This window comes from Sminthopsis crassicaudata, chromosome 5, assembly GCF_048593235.1.
Source record: "Sminthopsis crassicaudata isolate SCR6 chromosome 5, ASM4859323v1, whole genome shotgun sequence".
Lineage (NCBI taxonomy): Eukaryota > Metazoa > Chordata > Mammalia > Dasyuromorphia > Dasyuridae > Sminthopsis > Sminthopsis crassicaudata.
The window spans coordinates 39,093,034-39,113,819 of NC_133621.1; the positions used below are offsets into that span (position 1 = coordinate 39,093,034).

The 20,786-nt window shown below is 41.2% G+C and overlaps 1 protein-coding gene across 1 annotated transcript in view; it reads left to right on the forward strand.

Annotated features, from left to right (window-relative positions):
* The window catches only part of BFSP2 (beaded filament structural protein 2), a 49,346-nt gene that overhangs the window by 16,297 nt on the left and 12,263 nt on the right, over positions 1 to 20,786 (forward strand). Inside the window, exons 2-4 of the mRNA XM_074271206.1 lie at positions 12,056 to 12,138; positions 15,580 to 15,736; positions 16,565 to 16,726. Of these exons, the coding sequence (XP_074127307.1) occupies positions 12,056 to 12,138; positions 15,580 to 15,736; positions 16,565 to 16,726 (402 nt within the window). The remainder of the gene's footprint in view (positions 1 to 12,055; positions 12,139 to 15,579; positions 15,737 to 16,564; positions 16,727 to 20,786) is intronic.

Below are 20,786 nucleotides of genomic sequence, written 5' to 3' on the forward strand. Positions count from 1 at the left end.
GAAACTGAGGCAAATAGTGTGAACTGACTTGTTACAGGGTCACATAGCTAGGAAGTATCTGAAGCTGGAGTTGAACTCTGGAAATGAGACTTCCGACTTCAGGCCCAGACATCTAACCACTGCACTATCTAGTTGCTGAGTAAATATAGAGGACTGAGAATTTTAGGATTCTCTGGGGACCTCTGGCAAATGAAAATCCTTCAGGATTCTAGGTGACTTGACTTAAGAGGTATGTATTGTAGTTGGTATATTTTTAGAACTTGAAAATATAAATTCCCACAAGTATATATAGTGAGATGTATGGTCTTGGCCAAGTGGATTCATCTTTCTAGGTCATTTATTAAATGAAGAGACCAGCGGTCTCTTCTATCATTTTGGATAGACTAGTAAATCTTGGGGAGTGAGAGGTCTCCTAAGCAAACTTAGAAGTCTTTTATCTGTTCTGCAGCTGCTCTCACAAGAACCTTGCACCAGTAACTGTTTTTGAGAATTTTCCTTGGCTCTGCCCATCGGTTCCCCATCTCTGATGTTCTACCATCGGCTTTGCTTCCTCTATCCCAACTACTAAATGAGCCAAAGATCATGCTGGGGTCGGTAACGTGGAGCGGGGAAGGGCAGGGATGCCACAGCTGCTCCCTCGCTCTTAATACCAGGACTCGAGCTTGGTCCACATGCAGACGTTTATTATAATGATGATAATAATAATTTTCATTTATGTAATGTTTAACAGTTTACAAAGCCTTTCTCTCCCAATAGCACTATGAGATAAAGAGGGATATTGTCACTTCTATTTTGCTCAGTGTCTAAAACAGTTTCTATTTACCCCCAAACTTACCATCATTTATTTAAATCAACACAGTCAAAAAGCCATGTTAGTGGCTGGTTGTGCTAATTTGGGGTAAAAGTCAGATACAGAAGCAGACCCTAAGCTCTCAGCCCTAAGTCCATCTCCTTCAATGGCGATAAACCAAAGACTCAAAGTTCCCATCAGATCAGCTCTCAGGGAGGGGAACAGCTTTGTATCTCTCTTAAAAAGGAAAAAGAAGAGGAAGAAGGAAGAAAAGGTCCGCCACTGCTCTTCCCTTGAGCTATCTTAGGCAATCATTTTAAATGGTGAGGTATTCTATTGATCCAGAGAGCCCCACAAAGTCACAGGAGTCAAGAAGTCCAAATCTCTGGGGCTCCTTTAAGAACACCCATGAAACAGCCCAAGCTCCCAAGGACATGCACATCTGAAAAGCTACCAAGTATTTGAAAGATGTCACATTGAAGAAACATTGTGTTCCCCTCTGTGCACAAAATGGTGGATTGGCAGGGATGCTTCGATTAAGCATTGGGATTGGACACATGGTCCTTGATCATTTGGATTGGACACATGGTCCTTGACCATTGGGATTGGACACATGGTCCTTGACCCAAAAAGGATGCTGAGTATTTGCTGCATGCGCTTAATAATGCAGAGAGTATGCATGTGGATTCTCTTGTCATTGAGCACCTCCAGAGTAATAGGACTCCCAAAATGCAACAGCGTACTTATTAGGCTTTATCATCATACATGAATTCTCCTTGCCCTACTGAGATAATACTTACTGGAAAGGAACAAATTGTTTCTAAATCAGAAAAGGAAGTTGCTCAAAAGATATCTTTTAGATGTTCTCAAAGAAACAAAAGCTTATGGCATCCAAGGAAATAGGACACTAGAATATGACATTAGATATGACATATTCTAGAATATGACATGTATCAATAAATATGACATTAGCAAATAAAAGTGGAAACAAAAAGAAGGTACCATTGAGGGCTTGCCTAATACCTAGTAAATTTTCTGTAGATCACCCAGCTCCAAATCTCTGGCATTTTACCAGAAGGGTCTCTTGTCAGGGAAAAGCTAATATCCTTCAATTTGAAATACAGATTCTGTGCTTTTTGGAAGGCAACTAAGGGAAGATGATCAAGTTTCCAAAATAAATGACATCTGCCCTACAAAAATTTCACACAAAATGGACCCATTTTCTCACCTTTAATTCCTACTTTCATGTCTCCAAATCTCATTGACCCATTTTCTGGCACCCTCTCTTTTCTGCTTAATGCAAATAGTCTCCTGTAATGGGCCAGAACTCCGAAGAAATATACTTAGGCAAGGATTCTTACAACAAGGTGTTAACTCAGAGGTATTGACAAGACAATGGTTATCTGGTTTAGCATGGTGATTAATAGTTCTCTAGTTCAGTACATGCACTTAGTACTTAATATAGTTCCACAACATTCACACACATGATGATGTAATTATAATAGAGTATATAAGCTGGGACAAACAGCCACAGACATTCATTCCATCTCCCACCACCGTGGTGGATTGAACAGACTCGGGGAAGACAGAAGAATGGAGGCTGGAGCACAAGCTCCCGAACTCAGGGAGACTTCAAGACTGAGACTGTTGTAGTGGTCCTCCTGCCTCCCCCACAGAAACCAAGGCACATTCTGGAGGACCTCCAGAAAGCTAGCCTGGGCCCAGGCAAGGAGACAAAACTGTGAAGAAGACAATAAAGATTTTTGGACTTGATCTCTGGCTATTCTCGTGGTGATTACTCTGCTGAAACAACAGCTGATCCAGAGATCTCCAGAAAACCAACCAGAACATTACATTCTCCCTTTTTGTTTTTTGGTTTTTGTTTTTGTTTTTTTTTATTGTTTGTTTTTGTTTTTGTTTTGATTTTGGAAAAATCAGTTCAAGTACCATGAAGATGGCTGCCTTGTTACATTGGGAGTAGCTTAGTGATATGGTGGATAAAGAATAGCTGGAGTCAGGAAGACCCAAGTTTGGAGCTTGCTTTGTCACTTATTAACTGGGCAGATTATTTAATTTCTCCATTTCTTTATTTGTAAAATGGAGATTAAAAACATCTGCCTCACAAGGCAATTGAAAATTGAATGAAATAACATACTCTTTGTTAAATGTTTTATAAATATTCAAATGCTTACAAAATTTTAACTATTACAGAATAATAGATCTTTAGAATAAGATAGAGACTTAAAAAAGAGGTAGCATGAGGGACTTGCCCATAATTTTGTGGTTTAATTGCTCATTTGGGTCTGATTCTCCATACTCCCATAGACATGTTGGGCCTTTCTATGCTCCATTATCTTTCCAAGTCTATCCAAACTCATGTTCATTATTTCCATGGTACTATCATCCATCTCATCCTCTGCTATCCCTTTTTTTCCTTTTGTCTTCAATTTTTCCCGACATCAGGGCCTTTTCCAATGAATCCCATCTTCTCTGTCCAAAATATTTAAACTTCAGCTTCAGTATTTGGCTTTCTGAATTAATTTCTTTTATTGACTGACTTGATCTTCTCACTATCCAAGGGACTCTCAAAAGTCTTCTCCATCACAATTCAAAAGCATCAATTCTGTGGTGCTCAGTTTCCCTTATAGTCCAACTCTCACAGTTATATGTTGTTCCTGGGAAAACCACAGTTTTGACTATGAAGATCTTTGTCAACAAGATTATGTCTCTAGACTTTCCATAGCTTTCCTTCTGAGGACCAGCTATCTTTTAATTTCACAGCTCCATCTGCAGGGATCTTTGAATCCAAGAATATAAAATCGGACACTGCTTCCATTTTCTCTTCCTGTTTGCCTGGAAGGGATGGGACCATTTGCCACCATCTTAGCTTTTTTCCATGTTAAGCTTCAATCCAGCTTTTGTATTCTCTTTCATCTTCATCACAAAACTTCTTGATACTTCTTTACTATCTGCCACTTGCGTATTTGACATTGTTGATATGACAATGAACAGCCTTGTCGCTGTCTCTCCCAATCTTAAACCAATCGTGTTTGATTCTCTGTTGTTTCTTGACCCACATACAGGTTTCTCAGGAGACAAGTAAGATGAGTTCTTTGAGGACTTGCCACTTTTGTTATGATCCACATAAAGGCTTGAGTGTAATCAGTGAAGGAGAAGTAGATGCTTTCCCCTAGACCAAAAGTCATCAAATGTAGGTTAAATAAACACTTGTCAGGGGGAAGGAATTCTTGGGCAGACAGAAGCTGGATTCGAAGGCCTCTGAGCTCCCTTCTAACAGTTGTTCAGTGAGTATCTAGCCTAGCTCATTTGACTGAGGAGAAATCTGGTGTCTTCCCTATCCTGGTTCTCAATCTCTTCATCTAGAAAATGAGGCAATTGGACTAAATCATCTCTGGCAACTCAATATCTTCCTTAAATCCAGAACTGAACATAGTATCTGAAACCAGGGCAGATTATAGCAGAACTATGCACTAAAAAATAGTAACTCACATTTTATATAGCAATCACTCATTCAATCAACCAGCAAGCAATTATGAATGAGATAATGCAATTGGAAAATCCCAAAGTACTATTTAAGTGGTAGCTATTAATATAATGATTAATTAATGACAACTAATTAATAATTGATAATGATGGTTAATAATGATGGCAGACATCTCTAATGTGCTAGACAGCTTGAGAGGAGTGGGAGATACAAATGTAAAGAGACAATCCTCAACATTTGAGGAACCTACATTTTAATAGGAGAGACAACAAATATGTAAGCTTTTACAGAATAAACATAAAGAATGTAAATACAAAGGCAGTTACTTACAGGTTACAAATCTGGTAGACTGGGACTAGGAGACAGAAACAGGGAAGGTTGGAAGAAGAAGGAGCTAAAAGGGAAAGAGAGGGAATTTGTAACGAATGAAGTTTCCTCCCATTTACCTCCAACCTATAAGAATGACTCTGGGTTTTGTATTTCCTTCCCCTCTGTGAGTCGTAATGAGACCTTGCCCTGAAGCTGACTGCTTTAGAAGGCCAAGGTGGTCAGCAGCCTCCTACCCAAAGCAGGATTGCCCAGGAGCTTGTGCTTCCTCCAAGGAACAGCTACTCCCTCAAAAAGTAGAATGCTGAATTAAAAGCATTCCCTGAATTAAATCCCCTGAATTAAAAGGGGAAAAAAGCTTATATTCATGAATTCTTTGAGGTCAGACTCAGAGGAAATAAACAAATGAGTGTGGTTATCTCAGCAGCTTCTGACAAACCCAAGATGTCACCGAACCATATAAAAGGAGAAAGGCAAAAAAGAGGGAGTAGCTTTTGTGGTGAGTGAGAAAGCATCAGATGTGCTGTCACATCCTCCCCCGCTGGATGCCAGTTCCTACTTCCTCCTTTTGCCCACTCAGTCTGTGGCATTGTATTGGAAAATCAGTCACATTAGAGCACATACCAACCATTCCATTGGGTTGCCTCAGAACCCATAGTTGCCAAGCCAGTATTTTCAGTGATAAATTCCAGAATTATGCTTTTTTTATTATAGCTTTTTATTTACCAGATATATGCATGGGTAATTTTCCAGCATCGACAATTGCAAAACCTTTTGTTCCAGTTTTTCCCCTCCTTCCTCCCACCCCCTCCCCCAGATGGCAGGTTGACCAATACGTGTTAAATATGTTAAAGTATACATTAAATACAATATACGTATACATGTCCAAACACTTGTTTTGCTGTACAAAAAGAATCGGACTTTAAAATAGTGTACAATTAGCCTGTGAAGGAAATGAAAAATGCAGGCGGACAAAATTAGAGGGATTGGAAATTCTATGTAATGGTTCATAGTCATCTCCCAGAGTTCTTTGGCTGGGTGTAGCTGGCTCAGTTCATTACTGCTCTATTGGAACTGATTTGGTTCATCTCATTGTTGAAGAAGGCCACAGACATCAGAATCGATCATCATATAGTATTGTTGCTGTGTACAAGGATCTCCTGGTCCTGCTCATTTCATTCAGCATCAGTTCCTGTAAGTCTCTTCAGGCCTTCCTGAAATCATCCTGCTGGTCATTTCTTAGAGAACAATAATATTCCATAATACAGAATTATGCTTTTGATGACAAATAGTTACTCTTTGAGAGATGTTACTTGTCTTGTGGTGAAATTGGATCCTTAAAACTTACGACATGATGATTCCATCTATTCTTTCTCTGCTTTATTCAATTTTTTTCCAAATGAGCCACTGGAGATCACAGAAGATGTTTTTTATTAATGTGCTGCCTGCCCAGAATGATAAAAAGTATATTATAGTCATGGCCACAGGGTATACTGCACAAGTCCAGGAACAGCCAAAGATCTAAAAAAATTTGGTATTTTGTGTCTCGTTTGTTTTAGAAGTTTATATTTTAAAGTAAAATCCAGTAATTAATTTTAATTCAATTTTTTAATTTAATTCTTCTAGTTTGATGAATAAAAATAATGTCTTTTATGATTGATTATTCAATAAATCACCTTAAAAAACTTTTTCTGGGTACATACCCTGATGAAATATGGTTTGTCTATGTAGAGATACCCACGGAGATGGGTTTTATGGAATTAGAGAGCTAAAAAGACCTCAGAGATCATCTAGTCTGACTGCTTTATTTTATGAAGAGCTAAGACCCAGAAAGGAAATAATTTACTTTCAAGGTCACACAAATAATCAATAGCAGAGCCGGGATCTGAAGTCTGGTCTTGGGATTTCAAATTCAGCACGTTTGCCACTAAAGCGCATGATCCCTTCTCTCAATGTCCAGTGAGTACTGGGAATGACTAGCAAGGTCAATATTTGAACTCAGATTCTGTGAAATAAGGCAGGGGCTGTAGTTTTTTTCATCAGAGATCTGGATTCAAATCCTGTTTCTCCTACTTTATACCCTTGAGATCTCCAGTAAGCCCTTTAACTTCTGTGTCTAAGTTTTCTTATCAGGAAAAAGAGGCTTAGAACTTCTCCAGCTTTAAATGGCACAAAATCCCCATTCATGGAGATTTCTCTCTCCTGATGGTAGGCAAGAATGATTTTTCAAAGTGGAACACTAGGTGGCGGGCTTCACTTATTTTAGCCTAAAAGAAGGTTTACTAGCCATTTCATGGCTCCCCAATCAGACAAAACACAACCTATCATGAAAGGGAAGAAGGGGGACTTAGAGATGGTCTAGTCTGGCCCATGTCCCCATCCCTAAAATTACAAGTGAGGAAATGGAAATCAAGATGTGATGGGATTTTCCCAAAGACACAGAAGAGAGCTAGAATTTAAGCCCAAATCCTGATTTCAATTTCAAGTGTTCTCTTCCCTATCTGTTTGTTCAACCCTATTCATCCTCCCTAGCATCCTCTCCCAAAGGGGACCAGGGCCTCCTGCGGCCCCGGCTCTCGGTGGCTGTCCACAGCTGCTCCTCCCCCGGTTCAGCTGGCTATCTTCAGGGAGGCCTGGATCAGCCTCCCCACCGGTGAAATTTTCCTTGCTAGTCAGGGCCTTCTGGACCGCGGGCCTGGGAACGGCTCAGAATTAAAAGGATCCGGAACTGGGGTGAAGAAAAAAGCCAAGGTGGGGGAGCAGATCCTGGAGAAAATGAGCCAGGGCAGTCAGATTGCTTTATGAAATAGAATATGAAATGAAATCAATCTTTGCAGTCAATGATGTACAGAATTTGCTTTGGATTCCTGACTGGGGGGAAAAAACCAGTAGATACTCTGTCTCTCTACTCCATCCCCACGCCAAAAAGGATCTCATTCCTCCCGATCCAGCTAAGAATGATTGTAAAGTCCAAATAATACTTGTTAATGACCCACAGTGGCTATTTTAAGTACGATTCAATGCCTTTATTTGGTTGGTCAAGTTCCAAGGCAAGGGGGAGATATCTGGGGATAAGACCAAGACCCTGCAAATCACATCTTTTTTTTTTTTTAAATATAGCATTTTTTTTTTATTATAGCTTCTTATTTACCAGATATATGCATGGGTTATTTTACAGCACTGACAATGGAACAACATTTTTTGTTCCATTTTTCCCCTCCTTCCCCCCATCCTCCCTCCCCAGATGGCAGGTTGACCAATACATGTTAAATATGGCAAAGTATAAATTAAATACAACATATATACATATGTGTGTCCAAACAGTTCAAATCACATCTGGCAGAGCGCCATTAACCATACCTATCTGATCATGAATGATATTATTCTGAAAGGCCTTTTTTTTTAATCCAAATTCTCTATATTTATTGTAACATGGAGGTGTGAATCAAGCATTGGAGTCGGTATCCAGAACCTTTAGGTTTAAACCCACTTCTCTGTGCCTCAGGCAATAGGACATTCTTCATTAAATTAGAGATAAATGGCAGAGGTCTCTTGTGCCCCTGGAATTGGCCATGTTTCTTAAACTTTTACAATTCTTCCCCAGCTGCTGAGAAATGAATTACAAGCGGTTGAAATTATATTAATGTCTAGTTTTATTTCCCAGATCTGGACCAAATTTAGCTTTAGGGCCTTAATGAAATTATCTCTTGCGGCCAACTTTGGCTTATTTATAAAGGGCTTGCTTCCCTAAGACATCATCTCTCCAGGATGTTTTCTTTATGAATATGATAGGATTAGTAGTTATATCAACACTGAGGAGGAAGATGTCTAAGCACTCCCAATCTCTTCATTATCTAGTCTGACATAAGTTGTTTTTGTTGTTATTCACTTTTTTCAGTGGTTATCTGAACTCTTCAAGATCCAATTTGGGATTTTCATGGCAAAGGTACTGGAGTGGTTTGTCATTTCCCTCTCCAGCTCATTTTTTATAGATGAGGAAACTGAGACAAGCAGGGTGAAGTGACTTGCCCAGTCATACAACTAATAAGTGTCTGAGGCCAGACTTGACTCAGAAAGATCAATCTTCCTGACTTCTGGCCTAGTATTCTAGCCCTTGCATCAGCATGTTGCCCCAAATTTGACATATGAATGCTTTATAAGTACCTACTGTGTGTTAGGTAGGGACAGCTAGACAAAGAGAATGATAGGAGATATCATGAAGGGTGAATTGACAAGACAAGACGTGGTACCTGATTAGGTGGGAAAGGAAAGAGACAAGGATGTGTTTCAGGTGATTTGGAAGGACAGTAAACCGTAGAAAGATGTCAGGAAGAGGATCCAATTTAGAGGGAAAGAATCTGGTTGGGGGCTTATTGTTTGAGTTGCCTTAAAAAAAATTGAGCAGTGGCTAGCAGACAAGTGGAGATGGAGGACCAGGTTCAGTTCTGAAGGCCCCAAAAGAGGTGACTTTTGTTTTGATGTCATCTTCATTTGATCACAGCATGGTGGAGTGGAGAGACTTGTTGTCTGATAGACCTGTGTTCAAAGTCAGCCTCAGAAAATTGCCAACTCTATGAGCAGAAGCAGTCAATTAGCTTCTCTTTACCTATTTCCACATCAATCAAGCTTGGACTCAATGGCATCTAAAAGTTGCTTTTAACTCTAAATCTATGAGTCTATAGTTGAGTATAAAAATCTTGAGTCAACATTGTAAGTGAATAATAAGTGTGGCTCAGAGCCAGGTCTAGGCTGCCTCAGACCTGATGTTAAGGGTCCCTAAGGAGTATAGAATTCAGCATCTAAGGGAGCATGAGACATGGAATACATTATAACATGCAGCTCTCCCACCTGAGCTTTTTTCTCTTCTTTTTTTTTTTATAGCTAGAAATAAGACAAAATGGAATAATCTAAAAGGGAGTCTTAGAAGTAATAAAAAAGCAATAACCCTCCTGAAGTTCATGAAAGTCTAAGGATCTTTGCAGAGACTGATGGGAAAAAGATAGGGAAAGAATAGGGAAGTTTTGACAGAAAGGTTCTGACCCCTGTTTTTCAAGAATATTTGATTCTCATTCTTACTCTTTTTTAAACCTACCTAATTATTTTCTTCCTTTCTAGTGATTTTGCTCCTTTATTCTTTTCTCTCATCTTTTTAAAAAATCATTGATTCTTACTAGAATCAAGAAAACCTGAGTTCAAATGCCCTTTCAAACATTTGGGCAAACCCCTTAACTGCTGTTTGCCTCATTTGAAAAATAGGGATAATAATACCTCAGAGGGTTGCTGTGAGGCTCAAATGAGATAATAATTGTAAAGCACTTAGCACAGTACCTGGAACATAGTACTTCATAAATGTTTGCTATTATTATTTCTTTAAAAAAATATTTCATTGATATTTATTTACATCCTTTCTCATTATCTCCTCTCAAAGAATTCTCCCTTGTAACAAAAAGAAATAAACAAATCAAACTGGTTAATTTATTGTTTCTGACCCATTCTGTAACCCAAGTCCATGTATATATATGTGTGTGTGTGTGTGTGTGTGTGTGTGTGTGTGTTATAAGGATGCTTGTATTGCACTTTATGACTTGTAAATCATTTTATGTTTTGACCCTTACTCTAACACTGAAGGAAGAGCTAGAATTAACCTCATTTTACAGATGAGGTGACAGGGTGAAAGAGTTTTAGTCCTCACTAAGATTATATAGTTAATAAGGTAAGATTTGAACTCAGGTCTTCGTGCCTCCAGATCCAGCGTTATCCATCCTCTCTCGTGCACTACCTCTGAGGTCCTTTCAGGCTATGACCCTGAGAAGCTCTGAGTCGATCCATTCCCCACAGGACTGGAATAGCTGGGAGGGCACAAAACAAGCTTTTTCCTCAGCGAACAATGAAAGGATTGGAAAGATGAATGATACCCACAGTGCTGGTTTATTTTTAAGCTGCTTGTTTAGTGAAGAAGGGGGAGAAACGCGTGCCAGCAAACCACACTTTTGGCAAGTGGGAGCCTATAATTAGCTTCCGCGTCGAGCTCCCATCTATCCCCAGTTGTACTATATACAAGCAAACTAATAAAGCCTGGAACCTGAGCAAACCCCAGTGGGCCCGAGCCTCCCTGGAGGTACATTTAGCTTGGCTTCCTCGGCTCTCCGTAGGCAGGGATTAATTCTCCGGGAAGAATAGCTTCCTTGTCCTAACCCAAAGGTGAAAAACGAGTCATCTCAAGCCTCCAGCAGCCATAACTGGGGAGGGATGAGCCTGACCCAGCCGGTTCACAGGATGTCAGTTCTTGGAAGAAAGCAAGCAAGAATTCGGGGTCTGTGTTCCGTTCCTGACAACCCCGGTCTGTTGTATCAGTGGTCAAAGGATGAGAAGGGACATGGAGTTGACCTCAGTATCCCTCTCTGTAAAATGGGAAGGTTAGGTAAAAGTCTTTAATGCTCCAAGATCCTAACGTCCCATGATACCCAGCCCCTCTCCCAACCTGACCCAAGCAGGACTTCATTCAGCCATCCTGGACGCCTAGTTATACGGCGTGTGGACTTTTTTAAGAATCACTAGTCCTGTTCAGCTTCTCATTGACTCAGCGTTGCCATTTGTGAAATGGAAATGATAGATGTCAGGGACATTGTGAGAAAGGATGAGTAAATGCCTGAAAAGCATGTTGAGCATGTCTGGAAAAGGACTGCTAAAAATATGAAATGCTGCTTCGTGGAGGAGGAGGGAGATGAATAGGAGTTTATGTCGTGGGGAGATGGAATGGAGCCAGGCCCAGATCTGGGCTGCTCATTATTGAGTTTCCCCACATGTGCTTTCCTCCTGCCTTCTGTTCACAGAGATCTCTGCAGGGCCTTACGCCAGACAAACCACTCTGGGAAAGGACTGTCAGGCTAAAATGAGGCGAAAGTCCCTCACGCTTCTCCGGGGCAGATTTATCGGACTTTGAATCGGGTTCTAGACATTTCATCTCTATTCTATTAAATGAATAATTCTATTCATGGAATCAGAGACTTAGAAGAGATCTCAAAGACTTTTTCATTAAACCCATACCTGGCCAAGAATTCTCCTACGGCATCCCCAACCAGCCTCTGCTCTATTGAGGGCCTACCTGCGACCTTTGAGGTGTCCTGACTGCCACTTCGTACCTGGGAGACTGAGGGCAAGGCACTTAAACTTTCCTAATCTGTAACATGAAGAGTCAGACAAAGGTCCTTTCCAGCATTAAATCTGTAATCCATAATATTTCTGCAATTACAATATTTGCTTAACCCTTTTTCTATGCATTTTAATCTTCAGTGATCCACTAAAGATAACAGGTCTTAAGGATGTAGCATCCAGTATTTGCCCACTGAGTCTGGGAGAAGGTTCCACGACAACACAACAAATGTGAGAAGTTGCATATTGTGGACTCCATCTGATACGTGTCTTTGTTCCAGGTGGGCGACGCCGTCTTGGACAATGCTCGGCTCATGCTGCAGACTGAGAATACTCAGGCTTGTGCCGAAGATTTTAAAGAGAGGTAACCGTCTCCTAGGGATTTTTGCCACCATCATCCGCATGACTCTGTCCTCAAATCCACATCTTTGATTTTCCTCATCACTTATTTCTTGAACAGAGTGCCATGGGGTGCTTGCAGCTCCGTGGAGAGTTATAGAATCCTGACAGGGCTGCTTCCACCTCTCTCTGGGCCACAGTCAGCCAGGCAATAAACATTTATCAAGGGCCTACAAAATGTCAGGCTCTGAACTAAGTACTGGAGATGCAAAAAAAAAGGCAAAAGACAGTTAAACATTTCTCTCTCTCTCTCTCTCTCTCTCTCTCTCTCTCTCTCTCTCTCTCTCTCTCTCTCTCTCTCTCTGTATATATATATATATAATTGCTTACTGTCTTGGGGAAAGGGAAGGAGGGAAGAAAGGAGAAAAATTCGGAACACAAGGTTTTGCAAAGGTGAAACTATTTTTGCCTAGATTTGGAAAAAATAAAATTATATATATATATATATATATATATATATATATATACACATATATATGTGTGTGTGTGTGTATATATATATATATACACACATATATGTATATATATAAAAGACAGCACCTGTCTCAAGGAGTTTACAGTCTAATAGGGAGAGGCAACATACAAACAACTACGTACTGACAAGATAGAGACTGATAACCTGAAGGCAGATGATCCAGAGAAAAGGGGCTAAAATTAAAGAAGTGATGGGAAAGCTTACTGTGAAAGTGAGATGTGAACTGAGATTTGAAGGAGGAAAAAGGCTGGGGAAGCTAGAACGTGGAAATGAGGAGAAAGAACTCCAGGAGTGGGAGACAGCCAGGGAAAATGCCTGGAGTTGGGACATGGAGGGAGATGTAAAGAAGAGAAGGACGGCCATTGTCACTGGATCACAGTACACAATAAGAGAGTATAAGGTATAGAAAGACTGGGAAGGCAGGAAATGAGGGGGCTAGACAAGAAGATGGGCGGTTATATATGGCTGGATAGAGTGCTGGGCTTAGCATCAGGAGGACTCATCTTTAAGAGTTCAAAACTAGCCTCAGATACTTACTAGCTGGGTGACCCTAAGCAGGTCACTTAACATTGTTTGCCTCAGTTTCCTCATCTGTAAAATGAGCTGGAAAGGAAATGGCAAATCATTTCAGAATCTTTGCCAAGAAAATCCCAAATAGAGTCCCAAAGAATCAGATACAATTGAAATGACTAAACAACGGCAGACTAGAAGAGGAATTCTAGGCTCTCTTTCAGCTCTTACTTAGCTTAGACACGGTCTTTAACCACAGAATCTCACGGTTATAAGAGAGTTCAGGGAACACACGAGCCGATCCATAACTGAACAAAAATCTGATCTCCAGCCTACATAGCATGCAGTCATTCAGACCAGGAAAAGTAGCAACCTACTTCCTTTTCCTTTGTCCCTAAGAGGCTTATCAGTTAAAGAGGATGGGAGATAGAAAGAATCTGTAGCTATAGCCAATAATTGTGTGAGTGTAGATAAGAGACTGTGGGCACTGGTAACTGAACTGCTCCACTAGGGACTAATCAGCTGTTAAATACAGAAAGTCTCCAAGAGTGGGGGCGTTGGGAACTTTAACAAATGATTGGTGATCTTTGTGGCCTTGAGCAAATACGCAGTAGATGGCCTCTGAGGGCCTTTGCAATTCTCTGTGCATGTGTGTGTGTATATGCATGTGTGTTGTACTGTATATAATATACATAGCAAAGCACACATATACCAATGCATGTATTTTGCATGTGTGCATACATGTGCATGTAAACACGCAGGATGCTTGCCTGTTCACATGCCTGTGAGACTTTGTTGTATGCATTGTGTATTCACATGTTTGTATGTATATGTGTGATATTTTCTGAGTTGCAATTTCCTCATCTATAAAACGAGAGGGTGGGATTAGATGGTCTCCGAACACCCCACCTGCTTTAGGTCTATGATTTTATAATATTGTATGACAGGGTTACAATTTGCGGGGTTCGAGAATGGAGACGATTCCGTATAATGTCAGACTGAGAAGGGCGTGCGAGCCAGGGAAGAGAATTTGGAGTCGGCTTCTAATTCCAGGCATTTGGTTGAGACTCACCTGTGTTGACAGAAGTTATTTCTCTATAACTCACTTTCTTTTCCATCTTTAAAATGGGTCTTTTGGGATGAGTTCCTATAACTATAGTCCGATGGACCAATGATCCACCAAGGTATATACGATCCCCTGCCATCAGATCGTTTGTAAACTAGTTTAGAGGACTAACATACAAGAAACAATTGTTATGGAAGTATAAATATTGTAAGAATCCAGAGAAAGGGATCTCCATGAGGGTTAGAGAAATCAGCTTGGAATGGGACTGGGGAGAGAGGGGCAGTCATAGGCTCCTAGAATTAGAGTGGGCAGAGGAAAAAGAGTGTCTAGGACTGAGCTTACAGGAACATCCACAGAGATGAGTGATATTCTAAATACCCTAAGAATCACAGCATCTCCTACCATGATCTTACAGGGCCCAATGGGCAGGAGACTTCCATGGACATGGGAGAGATTCTCTCAGCCTGGATTCCTAGGACCCAATCCCAAAGATGCAGGACACCATAGAAGTCCTGTGCTTTCTCTTTCTCTTTCCCTGCCTTTTTCCTTTCCCTTCCTTTTTTCTTTTTTCATTTCCTTTCCTTTTTCCTTTTCTTTCCTTTTTTTATCTTTTCCTTTTCTCTCCTTTCCTTTTCACCCTTCTGGTGAATATTCTTCTGAGACTATTTCTAGAAACAAAAAAGTAAATGTTTACGAAACAAAAAGAGTTTGTCAAAGGAACATTGGGTCATCTGATATGAGAAGTAGGGGTCATCCCCCATGTACAGGCAGGAGAAACCAAGGACCAAGAAGTTGGCCTGAGTGTCAAGATTACATGAAGAGGCAATGATGAGGAGACTCCAGACCTTAAGGGACAACAGCAACCCACAGAGTGAGCCCTCCAAGAAGTATAGGACGAGTGTCCCAAGCATCATAGGCTCATAGATCGAAAACCGGAAACAACCTTAGAGATCATCTAGTCTAAATCCCTCTTTTTACAGATAAGGAAACTGAGGCTCACCGAGATTAAGTGACTTACCCAAAGAATCTGATCTGATGCAATGGCTTAAAAGCAGTTCTCTTGACTAACCCTGCGCCTTCCTTCATAATCCAGTAATCAAACTTTAAATTCCAGGTAGAAACTGCCCTGCCTAGGTAGCTAATGAGACCTCAACTGTCACAACTGGAATTTTAACAAATCAAGGTGTGATGACAGCGCTGATGACTCTCCCTGTTCTAGAAAGGCACACTGCTGGGGACGCCTCTCTTTTGGCTCTCATCTGTCATGTAATTAGTGCGATGGTATCACTTATAATATGTTTTTTCTTCCCCTTGGGTTAGTTACCCAGCTGTGATGATTATTTCTTTGTCTGCAGATATGAAAATGAGCAGCCCTTTCGAAAAGCAGCTGAAGATGAAATTAACTCCCTGTACAAAGTGATTGATGATGCTAATTTGACTAAAATGGATCTAGAGAGCCAGATTGAAAGCATGAAAGAAGAACTGGCTTTTATGTCAAGGAACCATGAAGAGGTAGGTCTGAGCTTGGGCTGTGTCTGACCAGTAATTACATGTGGAGCTAGTCAGCTGGAGGTGAATAATAGGAACAATAATAGCATATATAATATATTGTAAATATTATCTCATTGTATCCTCATCTCATTCTAACTACCTGGGAGGTAGGTTCTACTATAATTCCCATTTTAGAGATGCAGAAATTAAGGCAGGCAGAGGTTAAGCGACTTGCCCAGAGTCATACAACTAGTATGTGTTGGAAGTAGGTGCTTTGAGTGAGATAATCTAATCACTTTAAAGAAGGGGAAACTGAGGCAGGGGTAAATTGATCTGCCTATGGTATTGCAACTAATAAGTACATCAAGAGGAATTTGAATTCAGGTTTTCCTGATTCTAGATAGAGTTCTAGTGTTACTGCACTGCCTAGCCTCTGATAGATAAATTACCCCCTGTATACCTCAGAGAAATAACTGCCTAATCTGAAAGTGGCTTCAAATCCATTTTCCTGGATAAAACTGCATTGGATTCAAAACTATCCCGAAAGATGAATGTCTGACTGAGTGCCTGGCACATGATAGACAATTAATAAATGTTTGCTGCTTGATTGAGTGGTAGGTCCAAAGCAAGAGTCCTTAACCTTTTTGGAGTCATGGACCCCTTTGGCCCAGGCTGCCGATGTCTTGGAATCCTTCTCAAAGCTGGAAATCAACTATTTTTTTGTGTGTTTTGTTGAGAGTCTTACAGTTAGGTCAGGAAAAGAAAAGAAATCCACTGATTCAGGACTGGTTTCCACCGGTGGGATGTGCCTCAACTGAAGAGCATCTCTAAAGTGAATGTTGCTTTTAGGATGTGAAGGTGCTGTACAAACAGCTGGCCGGGTCAGAACTGGAAGGAATGGATGCTCCTATTGGTACTGGCTTAGATGACATCCTGGAGACCATCAGAATTCACTGGGAGAAAGACATAGAGAAGAACCGAGCAGAAACGGGGGCCTTGCTCTATGCCAAGGTGAGTGGCAGTGCCTTGCTGGTAGTCCTGACTCCCCCCACACACACACTCCTGCTTTGGGATGCACTCATAATTGAGAAAATAAAAAGAACAGAGAACAGAACAAAACAGGATGGTTTTTCCATTCTCCCCACATCCATTCCCAAGTCCAATGGCTGGGATCTGGGGAGAAAGGAGAAAGACAGAAGAGCATGGAAAGAACAGGAAAGAAGAGTATGGAAGTTGGAGGGGGGAGGAGAAAGAAGGAAAAGTAAAGGAGTGACCAGGATGATTTGCACCTACTAAGAAGGCAGTGGATAGAGAGAGCTATTCTCAGTCAGAAAAATCTGAGTTCAAGTTCTGCCTCTGACAAATTCTGGCTGGATGATCCTGGACAAAATAGGTGTTAATCTGCCTAGGTAGAGAAAGTTTAATAGGGCTGACAGCTACAACTGGAAGAGACTTCAAAGTTCATATAGTCCACCCCTCATTTTATGGATGAGGAAATTGATGTCCACTTAGGTTAAATGACTTGCTCAAAGTCACACCTGTGCAAAGTGCCTTCCTAGTTGTTGTCTCCACCCTCCCCAACCCATTGTTTCATTCTCTTTAGGGTCTCTGTGATTCTTCTCAAAGGACACACCTTCCCATTGCCTTAGACATCCTAAGACAACTATATCTGCCCTTTTCTAATGACATTTTCTCTATCACTCCTAGTCTGGAAGCTGAGACATCAAGCAGCTTCCATTCCTGGAATTATTTTTATTGAGAAAGGGAAGACAGCGGTAGCTTCAGAAACTTTCATTCATGAAAGCTATGTGATACAGTGGATCAAGTATGGGATTTGGAGTTAAGATGACGAGTTCAAATCTTCTCTCAGACACTTAGAAGCCTCAGTTTCCTGTTCTGTAAAATGGAGATGATAATTGTTGTTGTGAGGATATTATGAGAGGATGTTAAGAGATAACATGTCAATAGCTTTACAAACCTTAAAGTGCTAAATAAATACTAGTTATTATTATTATCCATTCAATAAACTAATTCAGTGCTTCCAGATCGTGTCTACTGGAAAGAAAGCTGGATTTGGAGGCTTCAGACCTGGATTAGAGTCTCAACTTTGCAATTTAGCAACTGAATTTAGTGTGTTACCTGGTCTCAGTTTTCTTACCTACAAAGCGGAAATAATTATACTCTGCTACCTACCTCACAGTGTGATTGGGAGCAGTCAATCAGATAATCTCTACAAAGTATAGTAAGCCATAAAGCACTGGATAAATCTGAATTTCTTATTCATCTTAGTTGCATGTGGGCTACGCTCTGGGGAGAGATAAAATGGTAAATAAGGCACATTTAATGCCCAGAAAGAAAAACTATTGTGATAGAAATATTAGCTGTGAAAACCAGATACAGATTTCCATCCACAAATATTTCTTTATGCGTAAGGAGCTGGCTACCATACCCTCTCCCTGCATTTCCCAAGCTACTTCGTGGACTTCACTCTCAACCCTTGGATTTTTAGGATAGCCGAACATTCAGTGCTCATATAATCAGTGATTCAGAGCTAGTGTACATGTGTGCAGAGTCATGTGGACAGGAGAGGAGTCCAGAGAGATTAAGTGGCTTGTCCAAAAATCATCTAGGTAAGAAGTGGCAAAGCCAGGAATCAAACCCAGGATTTGTGACTATAAAGCCTTTACACTGTACCCCTCTGCTTCCCTAGATCTAGAGCAGGCCTCAGAAATAATCTAATCCAGAGGTTCTTGACTGGGATCCATGAATTTGATTTTTTTAAAACTAGTCTGTATTTATTATCTACATATATTTGTATATGTAAATAAAAATACATGCATATAAGTATATATATATATATGTATATATATATATATATATATATATATATATATATATATATATATATATATATATATATATATATATATATATACATGAATATAATTGTTCAGTCATTTCAGATGTGTGTGTTCTTCGTAAACCCATTTGGGGTTTTGTTGACAAAGGTATAGCATGGTTTGTCATTTCCTTCTCCAGCTCAATTTTCTTTTAAACAGATGAAAAACTTAAGCAAATAGGGTTAAATGACTAACACAAGTTAGTAAGTGTTCGAGGCTGGAACTGGACTCATGAAAATGAGTCTTTCTGATTCCAAATCTAGTGGCCACTGCTGTCCCTCGTGTGTGTGTGTGTGTGTGTGTGTGTGTGTGTGTGTACACATACATACGCACATAAAACTTTCATAATTATATCTGACAATTATATATAATATAGTATGTATATATGTTTATACATATGTATATGTGAAAGAGGAAGAGGAAGAGAGGAAAGAGAGATAGAGGGGGAAGAAAGAAAGGGGGAGGGAGGGAGGGAAAGAGAGGGAAAGGGAAGGAGAGAGGGAGGAGAGAGGGGGAAGAAAGAGGGAGAGAGAGGGGTGGAGGGGGAAATAGGAAGGGGAGGAAGGGAAAGAGGAGAAAAGGAGGCAGAGAGGGGGAAGGAAAGAAAGGAGGGAGAGGAAGAGACAGAGAGAGAGAGAAAAAGAGAGAAGACAACAGACTGACAAATAGGGAGAGGGAGAGGGAGACAGGGAGGGAGATTTCTTTTATAATCTGCTGTATTTTATTTTATACATTTGAAAACCTCTTTCTGAGATGGAATCTGGGGCCTCATCAGACTGCCAAAGGAATCCCTGATTCAAAAAAGGTTAAATCTCCCCCCTTCTCCCCCCCCCCCGATTTTCCACAGAAGGAAAGGCAAGTCTGGGGAGGGAAAGGAACCAGCCCAAACGAGAGAGCGGGCAAGCAGCAGAGGAAGAACTAGAACCAGGGCCCCGCCCCACCCCCACTCCCATCTGCTTCCACTCCATTGCTGAGGACCAGGGCACAGGAGAGGATGCTTCTCTGACCGTTTCTCATCTCTAAAATCCGACCCCCAGCAGCCTTGCCCGCCTCTTTCTAGCCAGAGCCACCCCTGAGCTTGTGGGCATCCCCAGGATTTCAGCTCGAGGCCCAGTTTGGGGGGGGGGGGAGTGGAGCAGTCCGCAGAGATGTTTGCTTTCCTGTGTTTTCTTTGGCAAACCCGGAGGGGACTTGAGAACTGAGCTTGTGTGGCAATGCCCCCAGGGGCGGGGCAGAGTGAGGGCTAGACCCACGTTAAGAGCCGCTCCCCAGGCCTGCAAGTTTCCTTGAGGAGAGAGAGCTGGCTCCCTGCCTTGGTCGGCCGGGCCATCCAGTGCTTCTCGGGGGCTTGAGACTTTCTGAAGAGACCGGCCAGGGGAGGGCAAGGCCGTCCACAAGAGTGCAACAGGATCACAGAGAGCCATTGTTTGCTTTAACTTAGCGGGTGCTTTCATAGTGATTGATAGCCATGGCCCATGGTAGCTCCAGCCAAAGCTCCTGGGAAAAGGAGGTGATTGATTTAGATATTATCACCATGACGCAAGTTCTAGGGAGGGAGGAGGAGAATTCATGATGACACAAAGGATCTTGCGTCTTCCCTGGGAAGGAATGACCTCGTTTGAGGTTAATGGGGCCATAAGGGATCTAGGAGGCCATCTCCTCCAAGTCCCCCATTTTACAGATGAGAAAGTTGAGGTTCTGTAAGTTGAAGTGACTTTCTCAAGAGAGAAGGAAAAAGAGAAAGGATGTCTGGTTCAGGCAGGGAAGGAAATAAATCTATGGTCCATAAAGTCAAGAAAGAGTGAGGAAATAATTTCCCAAAAGGGTGATGTGTGTGGTCCAAGGTCACGTGGTAAGGAGCTAACTAGGTCTCTTAATGGGTGGCCCTGTGTTCTCTCCATCATCCGGGATAATAGGCGTGGCTTGTTCTCATGGAAATGAGGAACCTTCTATTCAGGTGAAGAAGAATAGACCAGGCTTTTTTTTATTAACAAAGGCCCTTTGGTTAAGAAGAAAATGCAAGGTCTGGAAACCCTGCCCACCCACTTCTCATCCTATTCCTCTCCCAAGCCTGTACTTTAATTCTCCTTATCCATGGTCTAGAAGTCAACCAGCAGGAACATACAACAATAATCCATGGCTCCCAAGTCCCAAATGCAGACTCCTCTGCT